This window comes from Coregonus lavaretus (assembly GCF_964263955.1).
Source record: "Coregonus lavaretus genome assembly, chromosome: 3".
NCBI lineage: Eukaryota > Metazoa > Chordata > Actinopteri > Salmoniformes > Salmonidae > Coregonus > Coregonus lavaretus.
Window position 1 is genome coordinate 12,552,867 of NC_139990.1, and position 25,964 is coordinate 12,578,830.

At 46.4% G+C, this 25,964-nt stretch overlaps 1 protein-coding gene across 1 annotated transcript in view; it reads right to left on the reverse strand.

Moving 5' to 3' along the window:
• adcy2b (adenylate cyclase 2b (brain)) overlaps positions 1-21,765 on the reverse strand; it is a gene marked incomplete at its 5' end in the record, with an annotated part of 129,015 nt that extends 107,250 nt beyond the window's left edge. Inside the window, 2 exons of the mRNA XM_084158700.1 lie at positions 2,898-3,095; positions 21,487-21,765. Coding sequence (XP_084014826.1) covers positions 2,898-3,095; positions 21,487-21,765 — 477 coding nt within the window. The remainder of the gene's footprint in view (positions 1-2,897; positions 3,096-21,486) is intronic.
• Positions 21,766-25,964: the final 4,199 nt, after the last annotated feature.

Sequence of the window (25,964 nt, forward strand, 5' to 3'; positions counted from 1 at the left end):
CACACCCCTTGACTTTTTCCACATTTTGTTGTGTTACAGACATTGAATATCCCTTTGAGCATGGTGAAGTTATTAATTACACTTTGGATGGTGTATCAATACATGCAGTCACTACAAAGATACAGGCGTCCTTCCTAACTTATTTGCAGGAGAGGAAGGAAACCGCTCAGGGATTTCATCATTAGGCCAATGGTGACTTTAAAAGAGTTCCATAGTTTAATGGCTGTGATAGGAGAAAACTGAGGATGGATCAACAACATTGTGACAGAGTGAAAAGAAAGAAGCCTGTACAGAATATAAATATTCCAACACATGCATCCTGTTTGCAACAAGGCACTAAAGTAATACTTCAAAAAATGTGTTATGTTTGGGGAAAATCCAATACAACACATTACTGAGTACCACTCTCCATATTTTCAAGCACAGTGGTGGTTGCATCATGTTATGGGTATGCTTGTAATCATTAAGGACTATGGAGTTTTTCAGGATAAATAAGAAACGGAATGGAGCTAAGCACAGGCAAAATCCTAGAGGAAAACCTGGTTTAGTCTGCTTTCCACCAGACACTGGGAGATGAATTCACCTCTCAGCAGGACAATAACCTAAAACACAAAGCCAAATCTACACTGGAGTTGCTTACCAAAAGACAGTGAATGTTCCTGAGTGGCTGAGTTACATTTTTGACTTAAATCTGCTTGAAAATCTATGGCAAGACTTTAAAATGGTTGTCTAGCGATGATCAACAACCAATTTGACAGAGCTTGAAGAATTTTGAAAATAATAATGGGCAAATATTGTACAATTCAGGTGTGCAACGCTCTTAGAGACTTACCCAGAAAGACTCACAGCTGTAATTGCTGCCAAAGCTGATGTAAATACACTTATGTATACTTATGTAAATTAGATATTTTACTATTTCATTTTCAATAAATGTGCAAAAATGTATAAAAACATGTTTTCACTTTGTCATAATGGGGTTTTGTGTGTAGATTTGTGAGAGAAAAAAACATTAATTTTATCCATTTTGAATTCAGGCTGTAACACAACAAAATGTGGTATGAATACTTTCTGAAGGCACTGTATAATAACACTTGTGTTACCTCCTCAAGCTGCCTGCTAAGAATGTGGAATAACCACTGGAGTAATGATACTAGATTACTGTCTGTTTAAGAAGGAAACAGGAAGAGAGAGAGGTAGAGAGGGGTAAAGAGATGGAGAGAGAGAGAGAGAGAGAGAGAGAGAGAGAGAGAGAGAGAGAGAGAGAGAGAGAGAGAGAGAGAGAGAGAGAGAGCGAGAGGGAGAGGGAGAAAGGTTGTTTAATAATGCAGTATGATTATGCTCTCACAGATGGAGAGATGGATAAAAATAGCTCCACCACGATGATGGTAGAGTGAGGGAGAGAGAGAGAGAAGCTAGGAGAAGGAGAGGGAGATTGGAGGGAGGAGAGGAACAGATGGGGAAGGTGGAGAAGGAGAGGGGGAGTGAGGGTGAGAGAGAGAGGGAGGGAGGAGAGGAACAGAAGGGGAAGGTGGAGAAGGAGAGGGGGAGTGAGGGTGAGAGAGAGGGAGGGAGGAGAGGAACAAAAGGGGAAGAGGGACAGAGAGAAGGTGGAGAAGGAGAGGGGGAGTGAGGGTGAGAGAGAGGGAGGGAGGAGAGGAACAGAATGGGAAGGAGGGACAGAGAGAAGGTGGAGAAGGAGAGGGGGAGTGAGGGTGAGAGAGAGGGAGGGAGGAGAGGAACAGAAGGGGAAGGTGGAGAAGGAGAGGGGGAGTGAGGGTGAGAGAGAGGGAGGGAGGAGAGGAACAGAAGGGGAAGGTGGAGAAGGAGAGGGGGAGGGGGAGTGAGGGTGAGAGAGAGGGAGGGAGGAGAGGAACAGAAGGGGAAGGTGGAGAAGGAGAGGGGGAGTGAGGGTGAGAGAGAGGGAGGGAGGAGAGGAACAGAAGGGAAGGTGGAGAAGGAGAAGGGGAGGGGGAGTGAGGGTGAGAGAGAGGGAGGGAGGAGAGGAACAAAAGGGGAAGAGGGACAGAGAGAAGGTGGAGAAGGAGAGGGGGAGTGAGGGTGAGAGAGAGGGAGGGAGGAGAGGAACAGAATGGGAAGGAGGGACAGAGAGAAGGTGGAGAAGGAGAGGGGGAGTGAGGGTGAGAGAGAGGGAGGGAGGAGAGGAACAGAATGGGAAGGAGGGACAGAGAGAAGGTGGAGAAGGAGAGGGGGAGTGAGGGTGGGGGCAGAGGGATATAAATAGAATTTGCGAAATAAGGTGAGACAGAGACGTGGAAGGGACTGGGAGAGAGCGAGATAAAAGGGAAAGGAAATTGGAATGAGAGAGGGAAGGAAGGAGGGAGGGTAAGGAGAGTAACATGAATAGGCCTATAAATAGAAAGGTAATGTATCAGTCTCCTGATCTTTTACCTCCTGTGGCCTAACACTTAATCACACATGCAGGACACACACACAAGCACACACGCACACACAAACAAGCTGCTAGCATAGAGGTTAGGGAGGAGGGTCACCAGTTCAAATCCCAGATCTGACAGGAAAATCTAGTGGTGAATGATTGTAAATACCATCTCCAGCCACTGTGCTCTTGAGCAAGGCACTCAACCACTAAAATAATGGTTCCAGAAGTGCTGCACCGTGGCTGACCCTGTAGCTCCAAACCCTTCACTGTGGGATTGTGTTGAAAAGCAAAAAAACGACATTCTCTTTTATGGACAAATGGACAATACAGTTTTAATGGACAATATTTTTCTTCTTCTACACAAACATGCACACACAACTCTGCCCAACACGCACGCCCGACGCACGCACGCACGCACGCACACACACACACACACACACACACACACACACACACACACACACACACACACCACCACCCCCCCCCTCCCCCATCTCACCTGATCCCAAGGACAGAGGATCCCCCCGGAGAACATGAAGAGGTAACCCATGGCAACCAGGCAGGCCCATATAAGAAGGGAGAAGAGCCGGAGCATGCGGTTGAAAACGGACTCTATGCAGACCAGGATGAAGATGGAGAGAAAGAGGAAGAGGGTGGTGGGCACAGTTATCAGGAACGCTAGGTGGTCCTCCATGTTCTGGAGAGAGAGAGGGAAGGAGAGAGGAAGGGAGGGAGGGAAGTAAAGAGAGGGAGAGAGGGAGGGAGGGAAAGGGGGAGGGGAGGGAGGGAGGGAGGGAGGAGTGGAGGGAGGGAGGTAAGACAAGCAGAGAAAAACGAGACAGAAGCTTTTTGTGTCCTCAATTCCTGAAGGAGACAGCTTCACGCCGCCTCTCTCTCTCCTCCACCCCCCTCAGAACTGTAAATAGCTCCTTCAAGTCTATAGAACCAGTGTGTGTGTGTGTAAACATTTTCTGAGGTTTTATTGCTTTTGGTTTTGTGTTCAATTCCCGCAGGGATCACATACACTTAGCCTATTAAAAATGCTTGCACTCATTGTACAGACTGACAGACAGACAGTCTGAGCCCAGAGAATGTGCTACTATGTCACTTCTATCCTCCCACTGTCACGGTCAGCATTTAAAACCTGTCAACACACATGCCAACACACACTCTCTCTCTCACACACACACACACACACACACACACATAAAACACACGCACACACACACACACACACACACACACACACACACACACACAGTCTGCATTCATACCATCCTCCATACTCTCTGTAATGTAATGCACACCCATCATTGCTCTACTCATCATCACTAGCTCTCAGACTCTATTAACATTTATATTACCCCCTCACCCGGCCACTACCTGTGTGTGCGTGTGTGCGTGTGCATGTGTGTCTGTATGCCTGCCTGCTTGTGTGTGTGTGTACACGTGTGCGTGTGTGTCTCCTCCCATCACACACACCCAGGTTAAAGTGACAGGTGTTGGGTAGCCTGATGGTGTGGTAGTGTAGTCAGATGTCCATTAACAGGGAGAGCACTCCAGATTCAAGGCGAAATTTGACATTTTTGTAGGTCCCAAGGACGTCGTGAGGCGCCGTCAAAATAGTCCACTGGGGCAAAAAAATGAAGGCCAGAGCTGGGATTTAACCCAGGTCTATATAATGACAGACTGGTGTTTAGACCACTGCACCATCCACAATGAATTAACAAGGCCAGTCTTAATGAATTGCTAAACTAAACCCTTGAATTGTTTTTCTGAACTTAACCAATTGGAATTCATGCATGAATTTAATTAACCCTATTGCAAACCCTAACCAATCAGAATTCATGCCTAAATTTAACCCTATCCCAAGCCCTAACCAATCGGAATTAATGCTTGACTGTTAACTAATCGGAATTAATGATTTTCTGTTTTACTTAACCAAGTCGCAATTAATGCCTAAATGAAGGCAAGTCAAAACCGGCCACTAGGGGGAAACGGTGAGCGCTAGTACAATCTAGTAGGCTTGGGTTTTGCTAGGGCATTGTGGACAGGGATGGCAGATGTTCAATCCCAGTTATTGGCACTGCGGTGTAAATAAACAAATTTGACGTTTCGAGAAACGTGGACAAATGTCTTATTTTGCAGTGCGACTGTGAGAGCTCGTTGCCTTCAGAGCTAGAGGTTGGATGGAGGTCAAGGCCTAAATCTCTGACATCCAGAGTGCAGAGTCTGAATCAAATATTTACCCTGCCCTTCTGACCCTCTAAGAGTTTATCAATTATAGAACGATGCAGAAAACTCCATCATTTTCCAAGTGAGGAACATTTTGCACATTGAGAGCCTAGAATATCATCAGAAGTCCCTCCATATGGTGATTCTGTGAACACGTCAGTAGAATACAATCTATCATTCTGCAGTTCTATGATTTGTATTTCATGATTCTATGGTAGAATACAGTGGTGTTATAAGGTTCTATGATATGATAGATTGGTGTTCTATGGTCAAATATACTGGTGCTCTCTGGTAGAATAGTGGTGTTCTGTGGTTCTATACTAGAATACAGTGGTGTTATGTGGTAGAATACAGTAATATTCTAATATGCTTCTATAGACTGGTGTTCTATTTAATATTTTTTGTCATTTAGCAGATACTCTTATTCAGAGCAATTAGGGTTAAGTGCCTTGCTCAGGGGCACAGACAGATTTTTCACCTAGTTGGCTCGGGGATTTGAACCAGCTACCTTTTGGTTACTGGCCCAACGCTCTTACCGCTAGGCTACCTGCCACCCTTCTATGGTTGAATAGATTGGTGCTCTATATTTCTATGCTAGAATAGAGTGGCGCTCCACGTTTCTATGCTAGAATGCAGTGGTGTTTAAAGATTCTAAAGAGTAGCAGTATAAGTATGAGTCGGGGTGTTTGGAGCCAGGCTGAGGTGATAGGTCATATTGTTAGGGGGGTAGAGTAATGCCTTAACAGCAGTAAAATGACTCAGGGTCTGACGAGGCCAGGGAAAACCCAGGGGGCTACTAGCTAGCTACTGACACCCCAAGAAGCACAGAGAACAAAAACCCAGTCAGAATTACAATGAGCTTTATATATATACAGTACCGTTCAAAAGTTTGGGGTCACTTAGAAATGTCCTTGTTTTCGAAAGAAAAACATGTTTTTTGTCCATTAAAATAACATCAAATTGATCAGAAATACAGTGTAGACATTGTTAATGTTGTAAATGGCTATTGTAGCTGGAAACGGCTGATTTTTTATGGAAGATCTACATAGGCGTACAGAGGCCCATTATCAGCAACCATCAGTCCTGTGTTCCAATGGCACGTTGTGTTTGCTAATTCAAGTTTATCATTTTAAAATGCTAACTGATCATTAGAAAACCCTTTTGCAATAATGTTAGCACAGCTGAAACTGTTGTGCTGATTAAAGAAGCAATAAAACTGGCCTTCTTGAGACTAGTTGAGTATCTGGAGCATCAGCAATTGTGGGTTCGATTATAGGCTCAAAATGTCCAGAAACAAATAACTTTCTTTTGAAATTCGTCAGTCTATTCTTGTTCTGAGAAAATGAAGGCTATTCCATGCGAGAAATTGCCAAGAAACTGAAGATCTCGTACAACACTGTGTACTACTCCCTTCACAGAACAGCGCAAACTGGCACTGACCAGAATAGAAAGAGGAGTGGGAGGCCCCGGTGCACAACTGAGCAAGAGGACAAATACATTAAAGTGTCTAGTTTGAAAAACAGACGCCTCACATGTCCTCAACTGGCAGCTTCATTAAATAGTACCCACAAAACACCAGTCTCAACGTCAACATTGAAGAGGCGACTCCGGGATGCTGACCTTCCAGGCATGACTCTGGGATGCTGACCCTGGCCTCGTCAGACCCTGAGTCATTTTACTGCTGTTAAGGCATTACTCTACCCCTCTAACAATATGACCTATCACCTCAGCCTGGCTCCAAACACCCCGACTCATACTTATACTGCTACTCTTTAGAATCTTTAAACACCACTGCATTCTAGCATAGAAATATAGAGCACCCATGTATTCTAGCATAGAAACATAGAGCACCAATCTATTCAACCATAGAAGGGTGGCAGGTAGCCTAGCGGTAAAGAGTGTTGGGCCAGTAACCAAAAGGTAGCTGGTTCGAATCCCCGAGCCAACTAGGTGAAAAATCTGTCTATGCCCTTGAGCAAGGCACTTAATCCTAATTGTTCCTGTAAGTCGCTCTGGATAAGAGTGTCTGCTAAATGACAAAAAAAGATTAAATAGAACACCAGTCTATAGAAGCATATTAGAATATTACTGTATTCTACCACATAACACCACTGTATTCTAGCATAGAACCACAGAACAAAACTATTCTCCCAGAGAGCACCAGTGTATTTGACCATAGAACACCAATCTATTATATTACATTTTACATTTTAGTCATTTAGCAGACGCTCTTATCCAGAGCGACTTACAGTTAGTGAATACATTTTTTTTTTTTTTTTACACTGGCCCTTATAACACCACTGTTTTCTACCATAGAATCATGAAATACAAATCATAGACCTGCAGAATAATAGATTGTATTCTACTGACGTGTTCACAGAATCACCATATGGAGGGACTTCTGATGATATTCTAGGCTCTCAATGTTCCTATGCAAAATGTTCTTCACTTGGAAAATTATGGAGTTTTCTGCATCGTTCTATAATTGATAAACTCTTAGAGGGTCAGAAGGGCAGGGTAAATATTTGATTCAGACTCTGCACTCTGGATGTCAGAGAATTAGGCCTTGACCTCCATCCAACCTCTAGCTCTGAGGGCAACAAGCTCTCACAGTCACACTGCAAAATTAGACATTTGTCCACGTTTCTCCAAACGTCAAATTTCGAAGTGTTTATTTACACCGCAGTGCCAATAACTGGGATTGAACATGTGACCCTCGGATTACGGCCATCCTTCATCCCTGTCCACAATGCCCTAGCAAAACCCAAGCCTACTAGATTATACACTCACAATGCATACACAGAACACAGGCACACATGTACATACGTATCTACGTACGCATGCACAGCGCACACACACACACACACACAATAAACACACGGCTCCGTTCACAGCCATTAATACCAATCCTCATTTTTTACTAACAAATATTATCTTTCGTGTCTCTGTGTTTCATAATTTTCCTTCAATTCACAAGAGACTGAATGTATCTCACCGGAGAAAGCATCTGAGTGAGCGAAACAGCGCCCCTCTGTCTCTCTACGTGTAGGCCATCTATCTGATGCTGTCTGGTCCAAACGAGGATGACATTGTTGCCGCCCGTAGCATTGAATGAAATGCAAGGGAAGCCACAGCGAGCATTTGGCCTCCCTTGATAAAAAAGTACACAAAATTAGCCAATCAGCGTTGAGCTAAACTGAGCGAGCTTAACTGTGAATGGTCCTGGCGCACCAAAAAAAAGTGTCAAAGGAAGCCAGTTTGGATTTTAGCATCACTCTTATCAAATCGCATTGAGAGCATACGTCATTGACAGAAACAACTTGAATTGTTGAATCTCATTGTGTTATTGTTCTCTGGTGGCTAGCTAGCTAGCTAAAGTTGGCCCTTTCCTAAATTAGCCATGGATGGAGATAAGGATTTTGACTTTTGGTTTTACTTAATTCTCCGTACTGGCCAATGATTATAATGGCGATTCTGATCCAACCATTAATTCAAACATTTGTGCCCTGGCCTGAGAGGATAGAAGTTCATTATGTAGCTAGATGTAGAAGGCTAATGTTAACGAGCTAACGTTGCCCATGAATGGAAGTGAGGCTAGCGAGCAAGCATTTTAGCCAGGTAGCCTAGGACCAAAAGAAATTGCCAGGTAGCCTAGGACAACAAAAACTAAAAGCATGTACTGTATTGACAGTCATAGACTGTTTTGGCAACATGAAAGAGAGGAGGATGGCATTGGCGTTTCTCTACAAGTAGGGTGGGTCAACATATTTAGCTACTTGCACGAACGCGCACACACACACACGCACACACACACACACACAAACCGAACTGCTCATCACTTCCCGGTCTGTAACTAAATAACTGAATAGTCCTGCTCTTTCACTACTTTAGTGCTCTCACTTAGCCTATCTGTGGTGAAAACTCCTGCTATTTGCACATTTCATATAGTTAACTATTTAAAGCCATTTACAGCCATTTAAGCCTATTTCCCAGGCAGGATAAAGAGAGAGGCGGGAGGTTACCGGCTGCTGTTCTCTACAAGAACAATGACCTCCCTTTTACCTCAGACTGACTGAATCCACCTTTATAAACGGAGGAAGAGGAGGTGAACATACTGTCAGTCAGCAAGGGGGAAGGGTGTGTGTATGTGTGTGTGTGTGTGTGTGTGTGTGTGCGTGAGTGCGTGTGTGTGTGCGTACCGCCATATGTGTGTGTGTGTGTATATGAATAGCATAGGTAGCATGACTTATGACAAATATGCAATTTCCATGTTTTCTGAAAGTCTTGAATATTTATCCGACACGTGATGCAGATTATTAGACATTTCTCGCCTCTCTCTCCCTGTCATGTTTAATGGACAGCCACCATTGTAGAGCCTAGAGCTTTCTATTCTAGAAGTGTTACAACATGACTGTGTGAAGTGTGAAAGTGTCAGTGTGTTAAGAGTGTCACAGTCTGTGTGTGTGTGTGTCCTGTGTGTGTGTGTGTGTGTATCTGTGTGCGTGCGTGTGCATGTGTTTGACGGTGTTTTGAAGTGTGAAGACAAGTGTGTGAAGAAGACTATCACAGATCACTGTCTCTTCCTGGGATGTCTTGGAATAGAGACTGCAACAAGTGTCCAGACTAATGGTGTGGGGGTCAGCTGTTTGTTCACCCGCATCCGCCCGCAATTGCTACTAACCCATCCGCAACTGCCATATAGTCACTGATAGTCGTATCAGTGACTATATGTGATAAAGTGAAAATCTGAGGCCCGCAACCGAACCTAACCCGCTAATATACACTACATGACCAAAAGTATGTGGACAGCTGCTCGTCAAACATCTCAGTCCAAAATCATGGGCATTAATATGGAGTTGGTCCCCTCTTTGCTGCTATAACAGCCTCCACTCTTCTGGGAATGTCACGTTCGTTCATAGACGGGACGGACCAAGGCGCAGCGTGATATGCATACATGTTTATTGGAACCGAATAAACAACGACAAAAACAAGAAACGAAACGAAACGTGAAGTCCAAGGTAGACAAACAACATACCTCACACGGAACAAGATCCCACAACCCACTAGTGCCAATAGGCTGCCTAAGTATGGTCCCCAATCAGAGACAACGAGCGACAGCTGCCTCTGATTGGGAACCACACCAGCCAACATAGATCTAGACATACTAGATCTAAACATAGAATATACAACAAGAACAGGCCGGGCCGGGCTGGCGACGCACACCACTGGCTTGGTGCGAGGGGCAGGAACAGGCCGGACCGGGCTGGCGACGCGCACCACTGGCTTGGTGCGAGGGACAGGAACAGGCCGGACCGGGCTGGCGACGCGCACCACTGCCTTGGTGCAAGGGGCAGGAACAGGCCGGGCCGGGCTGGCGACGCGCACCACTGGCTTGGTGCGAGGGACAGGAACAGGCCGGACCGGGCTGGCGACGCGCACCACTGGCTTGGTGCGAGGGGCAGGAACAGGCCGGACCGGGCTGGCGACGCGCACCACTGGCTTGGTGCGAGGGACAGGAACAGACCGGACCGGGCTGGCGACGCGCACCACTGGCTTGGTGCGAGGGGCAGGAACAGGCCGGACCGGGCTGGCGACGCGCACCACTGGCTTGGTGCGAGGGACAGGAACAGGCCGGACCGGGCTGGCGACGCGCACCACTGGCTTGGTGCGAGGGGCAGGAACAGGCCGGGCCGGGCTGGCGACGCGCACCACTGGCTTGGTGCGAGGGACAGGAACAGGCCGGACCGGGCTGGCGACGCGCACCACTGGCTTGGTGCGATGGGCAGGAACAGGCCGGACCGGGCTGGCGACGCGCACCACTGGCTTGGTGCGAGGGACAGGAACAGGCCGGACCGGGCTGGCGACGCGCACCACTGCCTTGGTGCGAGGGGCAGGAACAGGCCGGGCCGGGCTGGCGACGCGCACAACTGGCTTGGTGCGAGGGACAGGAACAGGCCGGACCGGGCTGGCGACGCGCACCACTGGCTTGGTGCGAGGTGCAGGAACAGGCCGGACCGGGCTGGCGACGCGCACTACTGGCTTGGTGCGAGGGACAGGAACAGGCCGGACCGGGCTGGCGACGCGCACCACTGGCTTTTAGCCTCCTGTAGCCTCGTCATCCACCCCGTGTGCCCCCCCCAAACATTTTCTTGGGGTTGCCTCTCGGGTCTCCGTCGTCGGCACGGTTGGCGCCGTTTCACCTCTCCTGCCTGGGCATCTACCTTCGCCCATGGCCCTTTCCCCGCAAATATCTCCTCCCATGACCACCATTTGCCCACCTGTGACATGGCAATTCGCTCTTCCTGGGCACGCTGCTTGGTCCTCGTTTGGTGGGATCTTCTGTCACGTTCGTTCATAGACAAAATTAGACATTTGTCCACGTTTCTCCAAACGTCAAATTTCGAAGTGTTTATTTACACCGCAGTGCCAATAACTGGGATTGAACATGTGACCCTCGGATTACGGCCATCCTTCATCCCTGTCCACAATGCCCTAGCAAAACCCAAGCCTACTAGATTATACACTCACAATGCATACACAGAACACAGGCACACATGTACATACGTATCTACGTACGCATGCACAGCGCACACACACACACACACACAATAAACACACGGCTCCGTTCACAGCCATTAATACCAATCCTCATTTTTTACTAACAAATATTATCTTTCGTGTCTCTGTGTTTCATAATTTTCCTTCAATTCACAAGAGACTGAATGTATCTCACCGGAGAAAGCATCTGAGTGAGCGAAACAGTGCCCCTCTGTCTCTCTACGTGTAGGCCATCTATCTGATGCTGTCTGGTCCAAACGAGGATGACATTGTTGCCGCCCGTAGCATTGAATGAAATGCAAGGGAAGCCACAGCGAGCATTTGGCCTCCCTTGATAAAAAAGTACACAAAATTAGCCAATCAGCGTTGAGCTAAACTGAGCGAGCTTAACTGTGAATGGTCCTGGCGCACCAAAAAAAAGTGTCAAAGGAAGCCAGTTTGGATTTTAGCATCACTCTTATCAAATCGCATTGAGAGCATACGTCATTGACAGAAACAACTTGAATTGTTGAATCTCATTGTGTTATTGTTCTCTGGTGGCTAGCTAGCTAGCTAAAGTTGGCCCTTTCCTAAATTAGCCATGGATGGAGATAAGGATTTTGACTTTTGGTTTTACTTAATTCTCCGTACTGGCCAATGATTATAATGGCGATTCTGATCCAACCATTAATTCAAACATTTGTGCCCTGGCCTGAGAGGATAGAAGTTCATTATGTAGCTAGATGTAGAAGGCTAATGTTAACGAGCTAACGTTGCCCATGAATGGAAGTGAGGCTAGCGAGCAAGCATTTTAGCCAGGTAACCTAAGACCAAAAGAAATTGCCAGGTAGCCTAGGACAACAAAAACTAAAAGCATGTACTGTATTGACAGTCATAGACTGTTTTGGCAACATGAAAGAGAGGAGGATGGCATTGGCGTTTCTCTACAAGTAGGGTGGGTCAACATATTTAGCTACTTGCACGAACGCGCACACACACACACGCACACACACACACACACAAACCGAACTGCTCATCACTTCCCGGTCTGTAACTAAATAACTGAATAGTCCTGCTCTTTCACTACTTTAGTGCTCTCACTTAGCCTATCTGTGGTGAAAACTCCTGCTATTTGCACATTTCATATAGTTAACTATTTAAAGCCATTTACAGCCATTTAAGCCTATTTCCCAGGCAGGATAAAGAGAGAGGCGGGAGGTTACCGGCTGCTGTTCTCTACAAGAACAATGACCTCCCTTTTACCTCAGACTGACTGAATCCACCTTTATAAACGGAGGAAGAGGAGGTGAACATACTGTCAGTCAGCAAGGGGGAAGGGTGTGTGTATGTGTGTGTGTGTGTGTGTGTGTGTGTGCGTGAGTGCGTGTGTGCGTGCGTACCGCCATATGTGTGTGTGTGTGTATATGAATAGCATAGGTAGCATGACTTATGACAAATATGCAATTTCCATGTTTTCTGAAAGTCTTGAATATTTATCCGACACGTGATGCAGATTATTAGACATTTCTCGCCTCTCTCTCCCTGTCATGTTTAATGGACAGCCACCATTGTAGAGCCTAGAGCTTTCTATTCTAGAAGTGTTACAACATGACTGTGTGAAGTGTGAAAGTGTCAGTGTGTTAAGAGTGTCACAGTCTGTGTGTGTGTGTGTCCTGTGTGTGTGTGTGTGTGTGTGTATCTGTGTGCGTGCGTGTGCATGTGTTTGACAGTGTTTTGAAGTGTGAAGACAAGTGTGTGAAGAAGACTATCACAGATCACTGTCTCTTCCTGGGATGTCTTGGAATAGAGACTGCAACAAGTGTCCAGACTAATGGTGTGGGGGTCAGCTGTTTGTTCACCCGCATCCGCCCGCAATTGCTACTAACCCATCCGCAACTGCCATATAGTCACTGATAGTCGTATCAGTGACTATATGTGATAAAGTGAAAATCTGAGGCCCGCAACCGAACCTAACCCGCTAATATACACTACATGACCAAAAGTATGTGGACAGCTGCTCGTCAAACATCTCAGTCCAAAATCATGGGCATTAATATGGAGTTGGTCCCCTCTTTGCTGCTATAACAGCCTCCACTCTTCTGGGAATGTCACGTTCGTTCATAGACGGGACGGACCAAGGCGCAGCGTGATATGCATACATGTTTATTGGAACCGAATAAACAACGACAAAAACAAGAAACGAAACGAAACGTGAAGTCCAAGGTAGACAAACAACATACCTCACACGGAACAAGATCCCACAACCCACTAGTGCCAATAGGCTGCCTAAGTATGGTCCCCAATCAGAGACAACGAGCGACAGCTGCCTCTGATTGGGAACCACACCAGCCAACATAGATCTAGACATACTAGATCTAAACATAGAATATACAACAAGAACAGGCCGGGCCGGGCTGGCGACGCACACCACTGGCTTGGTGCGAGGGGCAGGAACAGGCCGGACCGGGCTGACGACGCGCACCACTGGCTTGGTGCGAGGGACAGGAACAGGCCGGACCGGGCTGGCGACGCGCACCACTGGCTTGGTGCGAGGGACAGGAACAGGCCGGGCCGGGCTGGCGACGCGCACCACTAGCTTGGTGCGAGGGGCAGGAACAGGCCGGACCGGGCTGGCGACGCGCACCACTGGCTTGGTGCGAGGGGCAGGAACAGGCCGGGCCGGGGTGGCGACGCGCACCACTGGCTTGGTGCGAGGGACAGGAACAGGCCGGACCGGGCTGGCGACGCGCACCACTGGCTTGGTGCGAGGGGCAGGAACAGGCCGGACCGGGCTGGCGACGCGCACCACTGCCTTGGTGCAAGGGGCAGGAACAGGCCGGGCCGGGCTGGCGACGCGCACAACTGGCTTGGTGCGAGGGACAGGAACAGGCCGGACCGGGCTGGCGACGCGCACCACTGGCTTGGTGCGAGGGGCAGGAACAGGCCGGACCGGGCTGACGACGCGCACCACTGGCTTGGTGCGAGGGACAGGAACAGGCCGGGCCGGGCTGGCGACGCGCACCACTGGCTTGGTGCGAGGGGCAGGAACAGGCCGGACCGGGCTGGCGACGCGCACCACTGGCTTGGTGCGAGGGACAGGAACAGGCCGGACCGGGCTGGCGACGCGCACCACTTCCTTGGTGCAAGGGGCAGGAACAGGCCGGGCCGGGCTGGCGACGCGCACAACTGGCTTGGTGCGAGGGACAGGAACAGGCCGGACCGGGCTGGCGACGCGCACCACTGGCTTGGTGCGAGGTGCAGGAACAGGCCGGACCGGGCTGGCGACGCGCACCACTGGCTTGGTGCGAGGGACAGGAACAGGCCGGACCGGGCTGGCGACGCGCACCACTGGCTTTTAGCCTCCTGTAGCCTCGTCATCCACCCCGTGTGCCCCCCCCCAAACATTTTCTTGGGGTTGCCTCTCGGGTCTCCGTTGTCGGCACGGTTGGCGCCGTTTCACCTCTCCTGCCTGGGCATCTACCTTCGCCCATGGCCCTTTCCCCGCAAATATCTCCTCCCATGACCACCATTTGCCCACCTGTGACATGGCAATTCGCTCTTCCTGGGCACGCTGCTTGGTCCTCGTTTGGTGGGATCTTCTGTCACATTCGTTCATAGACGGGACGGACCAAGGCGCAGCGTGATATGCATACATGTTTATTGGAACCGAATTAACAACGACAAAAACAAGAAACGAAACGTGAAGTCCAAAGTACACAAACAACATACAGTGAGGGAAAAAAGTATTTGATCCCCTGCTGATTTTTTACGTTTGCCCACTGACAAAGACATGATCAGTCTATAATTTTAATGGTAGGTTTATTTGAACAGTGAGAGACAGAATAACAACAACAAAAATCCAGAAAAACGCATGTCAAAAATGTTATAAATTGATTTGCATTTTACTTAGGGAAATAAGTATTTGACCCCTCTGCAAAACATGACTTAGTACTTGGTGGCAAAACCCTTGTTGGCAATCACAGAGGTCAAACGTTTCTTGTAGTTGGCCACCAGGTTTGCACACATCTCAGGAGGGATTTTGTCCCATTCCTCTTTGTAGATCTTCTCCAAGTCATTAAGGTTTCGAGCCTGATGTTTGGCAACTCGAACCTTCAGCTCCCTCCACAGATTTTCTATGGGATTAAGGTCTGGAAACTGGCTAGGCCACTCCAGGACCTTAATGTGCTTCTTCTTGAGCCACTCCTTTGTTGCCTTGGCCGTGTGTTTTGGGTCATTGTCATGCTGGAATACCCATCCACGACCCATTTTCAATGCCCTGGCTGAGGGAAGGAGGTTCTCACCCAAGATTTGACGGTACATGGCCCCGTCCATCGTACCTTTGATGCGGTGAAGTTGTCCTGTCTCCTTAGCAGAAAAACACCCCCAAAGCATAATGTTTCCACCTCCATGTTTGACGGTGGGGATGGTGTTCTTGGGGTCATAGGCAGCATTCCTCCTCCTCCAAACATGGTGAGTTGAGTTGATGCCAAAGAGCTCGATTTTGGTCTCATTTGACCACAACACTTTCACCCAATTCTCCTCTGAATCATTCAGATGTTCATAGGCAAACTTCAGACGGGCCTGTATATGTGCTTTCTTGAGCAGGGGGACCTTGCGAGCACTGCAGGATTTCAGTCCTTCACGGCGTAGTGTGTTACCAATTGTTTTCTTGGTAACTATGGTCCCAGCTGCCTTGAGATCATTGACAAGATCCTCCTGTGTAGCTCTGGGCTGATTCCTCACCATTCTCATGATCATTGCAACTCCACGAGGTGAGATATTGAATGGAGCCCCAGACCGAGGGAGACTGACAGTTCTTTTGTGTTTCTTCCATTTGCGAATAATCGCACCAACTGTTGTCACCTTCTCACCAAGCTGCTTGGCGATGGTCTTGTACTCCATTCCAGCCTTGTGTAGGTCTACAATCTTGTCCCTGACATCCTTGGAGAGCTCTTTGGTCTTGGCCATGGTGGAGAGTTTGGAATCTGATTGATTGATTGCTTCTGTGGACAGGTGTATTTTATACAGGTAACAAGCTGAGATTAGGAGTACTCCCTTTAAGAGTGTGCTCCTAATCTCAGCTCGTTACCTGTATAAAAGAAATCTGGGAGCCAGAAATCTTTCTGATTGAGAGGGGATCAAATAGTTATTTCCCTCATTTAAAATGCAAATCAATTTATAATATTTTTGACTTGCATTTTCTGTTTTTTTTTTGTTATTCTGTCTCTCATTGTTCAAATAAACCTACCATTAAAATTATAGACTGATCATTTCTTTGTCAGTGGGCAAACGTACAAAATCAGCAGGGGATCAAATACTTTTTTCCCTCACTGTACCTCACACGGAACATGATCCCACAACCCACTAGTGCCAATAGGCTGCCTAAGTATGGTCCCCAATCAGAGACAACGAGCGACAGCTGCCTCTGATTGGGAACCACACCGGCCAACATAGATCTAGACATACTAGATCTAAACATAGAATATACAACATAGAAAATCACAACAAGGAATATACAAACCCTGACTCAACATATAAGCGTCCTCTGAGTCAGGGCGTGACAGGGAAGGCTTTCCATTAGATGTTGGAACATTGCTACGGGGACTTGCTTCCATTCAGCCACAAGAGCATTAGTGAGGTCGGGCACTGATGTTGGCCGATTAGGCCTGGCTCGCAGTCGGCGTTCCAATTCATCCCAAAGGTGTTCGATGGGGTTGAGATCAGGACTCTGTGCAGGCCAGTGAAGTTCTTCCACATCGATCTTGACAAACCATTTCTGTATGGACCTCGCTTTGTGCACGGGGGCATTGTAGGAAAGGGCCTTCACCAAACTGTTGCCAGAAAGTTGGAAGCACAGAATGGTCTAGAATGTCATTGTGTGCTGTAGCGTTAAGGTTTTCTTTCTCTGGAACTAAGGGGCCTAGCCCGAACCATGAAATACAGCCCCAGGCCATTATTGCTCCAAACTTTACAGTTGGCACTATGCATTCGGGCAGGTAGCGTTCTCCTGGCATCCGCCAAACCCAGAGTCGTCCCTGCCAGATGGGGAAGCATGATTCATCACTCCAGAGAACGTGTTTCCACTGCTCAAGAGTCCAATGGCGGCGAGCTTTACACCACTCCAGGCAAGTCCAGACAAGGGTTTCACCATTACAGTAGTAGCCCACTGACATTAATAAGTAGTTCAACAGTCAAATCTGTTCCAATACACAGGAAGGCATACAATAGTTAAACATTCCAACTATCTGTTCCAATAATTGACCATTTCACAACCAGAGATGAATGCCAGGGTGTGGAAACAGAGACAAATGGACTAAATAGGGAAATAAATAGCTACCTACAATGGGTGGCTGGTATTCTGTCACAATGCGTTACCCCCTGAACTGCATACTGTACACACACAGTATGATGTCATATTGTCCCAGAACTACCAGGTTCAGGCTTGGTTATTGATTCCCAATATGTAATGTTATTAACTGTGATTTTTTTATTTTATTGATCTCAACTAAATTACTGTATGTTAACCTTTTTCCATGTTATCGCTTGGTTACACACATACGCACACACACACAGACGGCCGCACACACACATGCACACGTTTTTAAGCAATGCAACCTCAGGACTATATGAGAGAACAATCTTTAGGGATATTTGCTCTGAAAACACAAGATAAGCTTCGATAGGAAATGAGAGACTTCCTGAGATACAGCACAGGCAGGGTTTCAGGGTAAAAACTTCACGACACACACACGCACGCACAAAGGCACAAACGTACACACACAGACACATATCAACATGCGAGAATGCATGCACACACACACATGCACACGCACACACACAGCGGAGGGAGGGTCTGGTTATAGAAATCCCAGATCAGTTGAATGAGATAAAAGAGCATGTTTTTGGGTCTGACATTTCAGCAGTACTAGTGGTGCTTTGGCTAGGCTTCTGTGGTTGTACTGACCACACATACATCAACATCTTCTTCAGAATACACAGGTACACAGAGGGCTTTAAACACTCTTACTGGACTGCTCTTCTATTGTTTGTGTACTAGTATGTAGGCTATGTGACAGAGACAGAGAGGAAAAGAGCAAGAAAGGGAAGAGAGAGAAGCAGAGAGAGAGAGAGGTGAGGGAGTGAGATGGCAGAGATAGAGACTCAGGGCCGGTTCCAGGCATAAGCGACATAAGCGGTCGCAGCCGGGGGCCCCCGATCCCCCCAAAAACGGACTGAGTTTTTTAGGAACTCAGTCCCGGTCTCAATTTACCATTGAGAATAAGAATAGTAGAATACACCAGGTGCAATTTTCGAAATTTGGTTGTGCATCAGCAGTTTTTCTCTTGTTATGTCAGTCACTGACAGTCACTCAATTAGCCATGTCAGCTAACACATTTTTGATTGGTAGTTAGTCTAGCCAGCTATCCAAACTTGTAGTAATCATGGCTGAATACCGACCGGGCACACAGGGCACGTGCCCAGGGGCCCTGACTTCCAGAAGGTCCCCATTGATTTGGTTAGTCATTCTTACTCAGATATCAATTTAACATGGTATAAGTAATTACAAAATGTGTAGAACTGCCCCCCACCGAAATCTTGCTTAGGGCCCCCAAAAGGCTAGAGCCGTCCCGGAGAGACTGACTGTATTTGGTTGTGGCATTCTTCTTAGCTGATGGGTAACGTTCCTATAACATTCCTACAAGAACAATACAGGAACCATATAAATATGTTATTTATATGACAGGAACATTACACAGTAATGACAACAATACACAGGTCGTTATCAATAAATGTCCCAATAAGGTGCAGAACATTTGTTTCGCCTGCTGGGGGGCAGGGAGAACCCCAGCTCCGCTAAAACTATTGACAACTGCTTGCGGTTTTCAAGGGATTGTTTAAGAAATGTTACAATTATTTGGTTGTAATATGATCACCTCTTGAAAAGCACAGCCAGAACTACTAATTTCAGATTTTTACATGCAATGCAATTGTGCACATTTAGCTGTATCATCAGAGTTACAGCATGTAACTGCATGCTTTCGTAATCAGTATTCATGTAATTTCAGAGGGTAACCTATCTTTTTGACATGTAGGTCTAGCTAGCTAAGCAAACAACTTCTGTCATTTAGCTTGCTTCATCAGAGATAGCTAAGGCTTTCGTAAAGATTTATTTTGAGTCTAAGCCTGTCCTAGTTGTCTGTCTGATTACTGACAGCTGGCAAGCAAAACAAACAATATTTAGATAACTAGCTAGATAGCTAACCTAGTTGTATACACTGAAAATTAGCTCATTAGCTAGCTGGCCAAATTGACATGATCTGTCATTAGCTACCTATTCAATTTGATGTGGTCCATCAATCAATGTCATGTCTGTCTCGTTGCGCAGCAGAAATAGTGATTAAACGGTCTGAAAACAATGTTAATAAGGGGATGGGGATAAATATGTTAGCTATCCTAGGTACGTTGGTTGGAGAAAAATGTACATACTGTAGCTAACTTACCACAATGTTTAGGCAACTTTACAAAGTTTCTAGCTAGCTTGCAAACAATTTATCTAGCTACATTACATGGGGAAATTCACCCTTATGCTGCTTGACAGGCAGAGTCCACAATGGATGGAAAATGTATATAAAATACACATACTTGTCAGGTATAGCTAGTGCACTTGTATTTATATAAAATGTTTTATATCTAATTAAATGGTGGCTTATATTGAGAGATAGAGGTGTACTCCAGTGGTGTTTTGCGCTGTAATACAATGGAGCGGGCTACGGGCTTTTGCCCACCCCCCCCCCCCCCTCCCCCCCAGCTGGGAATGGAATGTTTGAATTGGAACGGGATATGACGTCATTGATAACAACCTGTGAGGCGACATCATAATCAATCATTCAGGATCTAGTCAAGCGTGTTATTCCAGGAATGTTTTTGACAAGGTGAAAGGAAAACGTTCTAAGAACAACCCACTGTGGTTCTGTTGCTGGAGTGTTACTGGAATGGATCAGAGAGAGAGAGAAGACTGGAGAAAAGGCATAAAGATACACCTAGAAACTAGCAGCTAGCTTTGATTGTACAATAGCATTCTGGCAGCCTGATAATATGAGCTTGGCTGGAGTTTTCTTTTAGACAGTGCATAGCAGAGTTCAACTCGGTACAATATATTTCGTCCTGTGTTGCTCATTTAGTAAGAGCATGGTACTGGAAATGCCAAGGTTTTGGGTTTCAGTTCCCACTGGAATCATACATAAAGATGTACGCATTCATTATACTGTAAGTCACTTTAGATAAAAGCATCTAATAGGTTTATATGATTACCAAGCCTATATTACAAATTTATTCCACTCAGGGGCAGAAAATAAGGAATTGTTGGAGTACAGTTACATACAGTACATGCTCCACATTACATTTTAGTCAGTTAGCAGACACTCTTATCCAGAGCGACTTACAGTTAGTGAGTGCACACATTTTTCATACTGGCCCCCCGTGGGAATCGAACCCACAACCCTGGCGTTGCACGCGCCATGCTCTACCAACTGAGCTACAGGAAGCCTTCACTTTGAACTACTTATACATGCTATATATTGTAATGGTCCTTGATCAATCTCCCATAGTCAACCCTCTAGTACCAGAGAGACCTAGGGTTGAATCACACATTGAATCACACTATATGTTATTTTTTACATCCATCCAGGACTATCATGAGTTATGAATTGATATTCTGCTGTTAAACTGAAAACAGCTTTGGACTTGTCTGGCTCTGTTGCTGATGCTGCAATACTGCAACTTTTCTGCTGCGGTGGCGAGGTTTGTGTGTGTGTGTGTGTGTGTGTGTGTGTGTGTGTGTGTGTGTGTGTGTGTGTTTGTGTGTGTGTGTTTACACTGTGGGAGGTGAGAGGTGTTGTAACACTCTGCAGAGGAAAAACACATCAATGGACTGAATGAAAAATCAAACAGTCTGACCATCTCTCTTTTTCTCTCTCTCTTTTCATAACTCTTTGTTTCTCTCTCTACACCCTCTCTCTCCGTGTTCATCTCTCTCTGTCACATACATGCTGAGACACAAGCAATAGTGAACACACTTCAGTTATAGGCAGTGCTCGTCAAGTGTGTGTGTGTGTGTTTGTGTGTGTTTGTGTGTGTGTGTGTGTGTCCCACAGCTGAAATAGCACTTGAAAGAAGCCCTGTTGTCACATTCTGCACCACTCCAATCAGTCAGTAGAGCTCTGCATTTTATACCACCATGACATACACACTCTGCCCTCCCTCCCAACACACACACAGTCCCTCCCCACCCCGCTTCCCCACACACACACTCTCACCAGTCCGGAGGCAAAGAACACGGCCAGTAGAGCGAGGCATGCTCCCATCACTATGAGCAGTAGGAACACGATGAGAGGGTGTTGTTGGCTCATACGGTAGTAGGACTCATACAGCCAGTCCTGGGTCTTCTGTCCCCCCACACCCACACACACCTGTCCCTGTGTTGGGGTCTCCCCAAAACCTACAAACACATCCCCCAGGGCATCTCCCCCCTCTCCCCCGTCTCCCCCGCGCTCCAAAAGGTAGCGCCCCCGCGTCCGTAAGGCCTCCTGCCACATGGTAGCAAAACCCACTATCTCGTCCAAACCCACTTCCCCAGTTGTCCCAAATGGACGTCAAACCGTAGCCTATAGGTCCACGAAGAGGCTCTTTCTCTTCTTCCTCCTCCTCTTCCTCTTTGTGGAGTTTTGTCAGATAAACAAACAAATCCTGACTCCTCTCCTCCTCCTCTTCCTCCTCCTCTTCTTCCTCTCGCTAGTCCACCTCTGTGAGTTTGGTCAGACTCACAGTCACAATCAAATCATGAATCCCTCTGATCCTTTTCCTGTCTTCCTTCTCCTCCTGTTCCTCAATTAGTCTGGTCAGACAAGGAAAAAAGAGACAGGTCCGAAACGGGCCGACTATCCTTCTTTTTTCCTCCTGTCTGTTTATTGCAGAGAGAGCTTGTCTCCACGTGTAGCACACTGCTGCAGCTGCTGCTCCTAGGCAACATGTTCCCTCGTCAGAGAGGAGAGAGAGACTGAGAGAGAGAGAGAAAGCGTGTGCGTGTGTGTATTTGTGGGAGGGAGGGAGGGAGAAAGAGAGAGAGCTAGAGAGAGAGCAAGAGAGAGAGAGAGCGAGAGAGAGAGAGACTGAGAGTGGGTGTTAGTGTGAGGCAGAGAAACAGGGGGAAAGGGAGAGGGTGTGTGTGTGTGAGAATGTGTGAGTATGTATGTGTGTGTGTGAGCGAGCGAGCGAGCGGGAGAGCATACGTACGTGTGTGCGTGATTGCGGGAAGAGAGAGAGAGAAAGAAAGAGAAGAAGGGAAAGTGTCAAAGTGGCTCAGAGAGATGGAGCGAAAGGAGAGAGAGGGAGAGTCAGAAAAGGGGGGCAAGAGAGAACAAGGGTGTGAAAGAGACTGAGCTAGACAGAGGGAGAATGTAGTGCCAGAGAGTCAAACAGGGAGGCAGAGAGAGAGATAGGGGAGGTATAGAGAGAGATAGGAGAGGTATAGAGAGGGGGGGAAGAAAGAGAAACAGGAATGGAGGGATGTAACAGCTGTTCTAATGTGAGAGGAGCGAGGTAGTAAGGGACATTTGGAAAAGAAAGACTGAACAGAGCGGATGAGATGCTACAGTTGAAGTCGGAAGTTTGCATACACTTAGGTTGGAGTCATTAAAACTCGTTTTTTCAACCACTCCACAAATGTCTTGTTAACAAACTATAGTTTTGGCAAGTCGGTTAGGACATCTATTGTTTACAGACAGATTATTTCACTTATAATTCACTGTATCACAATTCCAGTGGGTCAGAAGTTTACATACACTAAGTTGACTGTGCCTTTAAACAGCTTGGAAAATTCCAGAAAATGATGTCATGGCTTTAGAAGCTTCTGATAGGCTAATTGACATCATTTGAGTGGGTGGCAGCATCATGCTGTGGGGGTGCTTTGCTGCAGGAGAGACTGGTGCACTTCACAAAATAGATGGCATCATGAGGAAGGAAAGTTATGTGGATATATTGAAGCAACATCTCAAGACATCAGTCAGGAAGTTAAAGCTTGGTCGCAAATGGGTCTTCCAAATGGACAATGACCCCAAGCATACTTCCAAAGTTGTGGCAAAATGGCTTAAGGACAACAAAGTCAAGGTATTGGAGTGGCCATCACAAAGCCCTGACCTCAATCCTATAGAAAATGTGTGGGCAGAACTGAAAAAGCGTGTGCGAGCAAGGAGGTCTAAAAACCTGACTCAGTTACACCAGCTCTGTCAGGAGGAATGGGCCAACATTCACCCAATTTATTGTGGGAAGCTTGTGGAAGGCTACCCGAAACGTTTGACCCAAGTTAAACAATTTAAAGGCAATGCTACCAAATACTAATTGAGTGTATGTAAACTTCTGACCCACTGGGAATGTGATGAAAGAAATTAAAAGCTGAAATAAATCATTCTCTCTACTATTATTCTGACATTTCACATTCTTAAAATAAAGTGGTGATCCTAACTGACGTAGAACAGGGAATTGTTACTAGGATTAAATGTCAGGAATTGTGAAAAACTGAGTTTAAATGTATTTGGCTAAGGTGTATGTAAACTTCCGACTTGAACTGTAAGTATCCACACCCCTGAGTCAATGCATGTTAGAATCACCTTTGGCAGCGATTACAGCTGTGTGTCTTTCTGAGTAAGTCTCAAAGAGCTTTGTACACCTGGATTGTACAATAATTGCACATTATTATTTTTAAAGTTATTCAAGCTCTGTCAAGTTGGTTGTTGATAATTGCTAGACAGCCATTTTCAGGTCTTGCCATAGATTTTCAAGCCGATTTAAGTCAAAACTGTAACTAGGCCACTCAGGGACATTCAATGTCATTTTGGAAAGCAACTCCAGTGTATATTTGGTGTGTATGGTGTATGTAAACTTCCGACTTCAACTCTATGTTACAGCTGGAGAAGAATCGAAGAGAGAGAGAAAGAGCGAGAGAGAGAGAGAGAGAGAGAGAGAGAGAGAGAGAGAATTGGAGATGAGAAAATAGAGAGAGGTTGAAATAGAGAGACGACATATGTATCGTTTACCGTGAATGCAGTTTCTGCGAACGTGGGAACATTGCCTTTAAATTTAAATTGCGCTATAGCGCTGAACTTCGGCATTACGGATTGAATCAAGTCCTATAGAAGAATTGAATGAGTGTAGAATTAAAGAGAGAGCGAGCCCCAGGATGTCGTGACTCATTCTACACAATGTCCCGTGCCACACGCTCTCTCCCTGTCTGCATTTCTCTCACTCTACCACCCTCCCTCTCCCTCTCTCCCTCCCTATCCCAATTCACTCTGCTTCTTTTATGCTCTCTCCATTTTTGTCTGTTTCTCTTTCTCTCTTCCTCTCCTTTTCCTCTCATGTCTCCACCACATGACATATCTGAGGTGGGAAAACTGTCACTGTGATGAGTGTGATAGAAAGAGTCAGGCGCAGGAGGGTATATCACCGAATACAGAGTTTATTCCGTCGTACACAATTGCGCTGGATAGCGACAACAGAAAACACAGGGGAAAAATCTACCCCGGCAAAAAGAAGGTACGAGTAGCTCCACCGAGCTACACTACTCTCACAAATAACAATCACCCACAAGGACAAGGGGGCAGAGAGAACACTTATCCACAGACTAATGAGGGGATATGAACCAAGTGTGTGTAATTGACAAGACAAGACAAATGGAATGATGATATATGGAGCGGCGGTGGCTAGTAAGCCGGTGACGACGAACGCCGAAACCTGCCCGAACAAGGAGGGGAGGCAGCCTCAGCGGAAGTCGTGACAGTCACCCCAATCGATCGCCTAGAACTCCCTCTTAGCAGTCTAAACACTCTTATCCCTTCACAATTATTTTTCTCAAGCAAGACTATTCATTCATCTATTCTCTATTTCTCTCTCTCTCGCCATCTGACGTTTTCACAATTGATGAGCTAACCTGTATGATTTCATTGCACTGGGCGCTCTGTCAGTTAAATACCATTGGTTATGCTCCCACTTTGTATCAAAGCCACACTGCAACGTGCATATTACCACTAACAAAATGTGAACAAACTGTATGCATTCCATGACATTTTCACAGATACACCTGATTTCTACGATATTTTGTCAAATCAATGGCTATATCTCATGAGTTGAGTTTACTGAGAATCTTACCGACTGTGGCTCTAAGTGTGTTTGAAATGTATTTGAACTAAGGTAATTCCAATGGTATTACACTGTGGTACACATTGTGATTGGGAGGCTATTTTGGTGAAATTGTTCTAAAACAGTGGACCTGTCCCGGTGACCCTGGTAAATATGTGATGTGTTGAAGATATTTTTCTGTCCAAGACACTTCAGTTCTCTCCTGTTGACTCATACAGTTCTGTACTTAGTTTCTTCAATGTGTTCACTGTCTGATAGGTACAGAGTGTGTGTGTGGGTTGATTCTTCTATCCTTGTGGGGACCTTAAATCCCCAAAAGTCCCCACAAGGATAATAAAACAAGGAAAATTCTCCCTCGTGGGGACATTTCCCACATCCCCATGAGTACAAAGGCTATTTTAAGTTTAGGGGCTAGGGTTAGGGTTAGAAATAGGGTTATGATAAGGGTTAAGATTAGTGTTGGGGTTAGGTTTGGGTGAGAGGTTAGGGAAAATAGGATTTTGAATGGAAATACATTTTAGGTCCATACGAGGATAGAATAACAGAACATGTGTGTGTGTGTGTGTGTGTGTTTGTGTGTAAGTGAGAGAGAGGGTGTGTT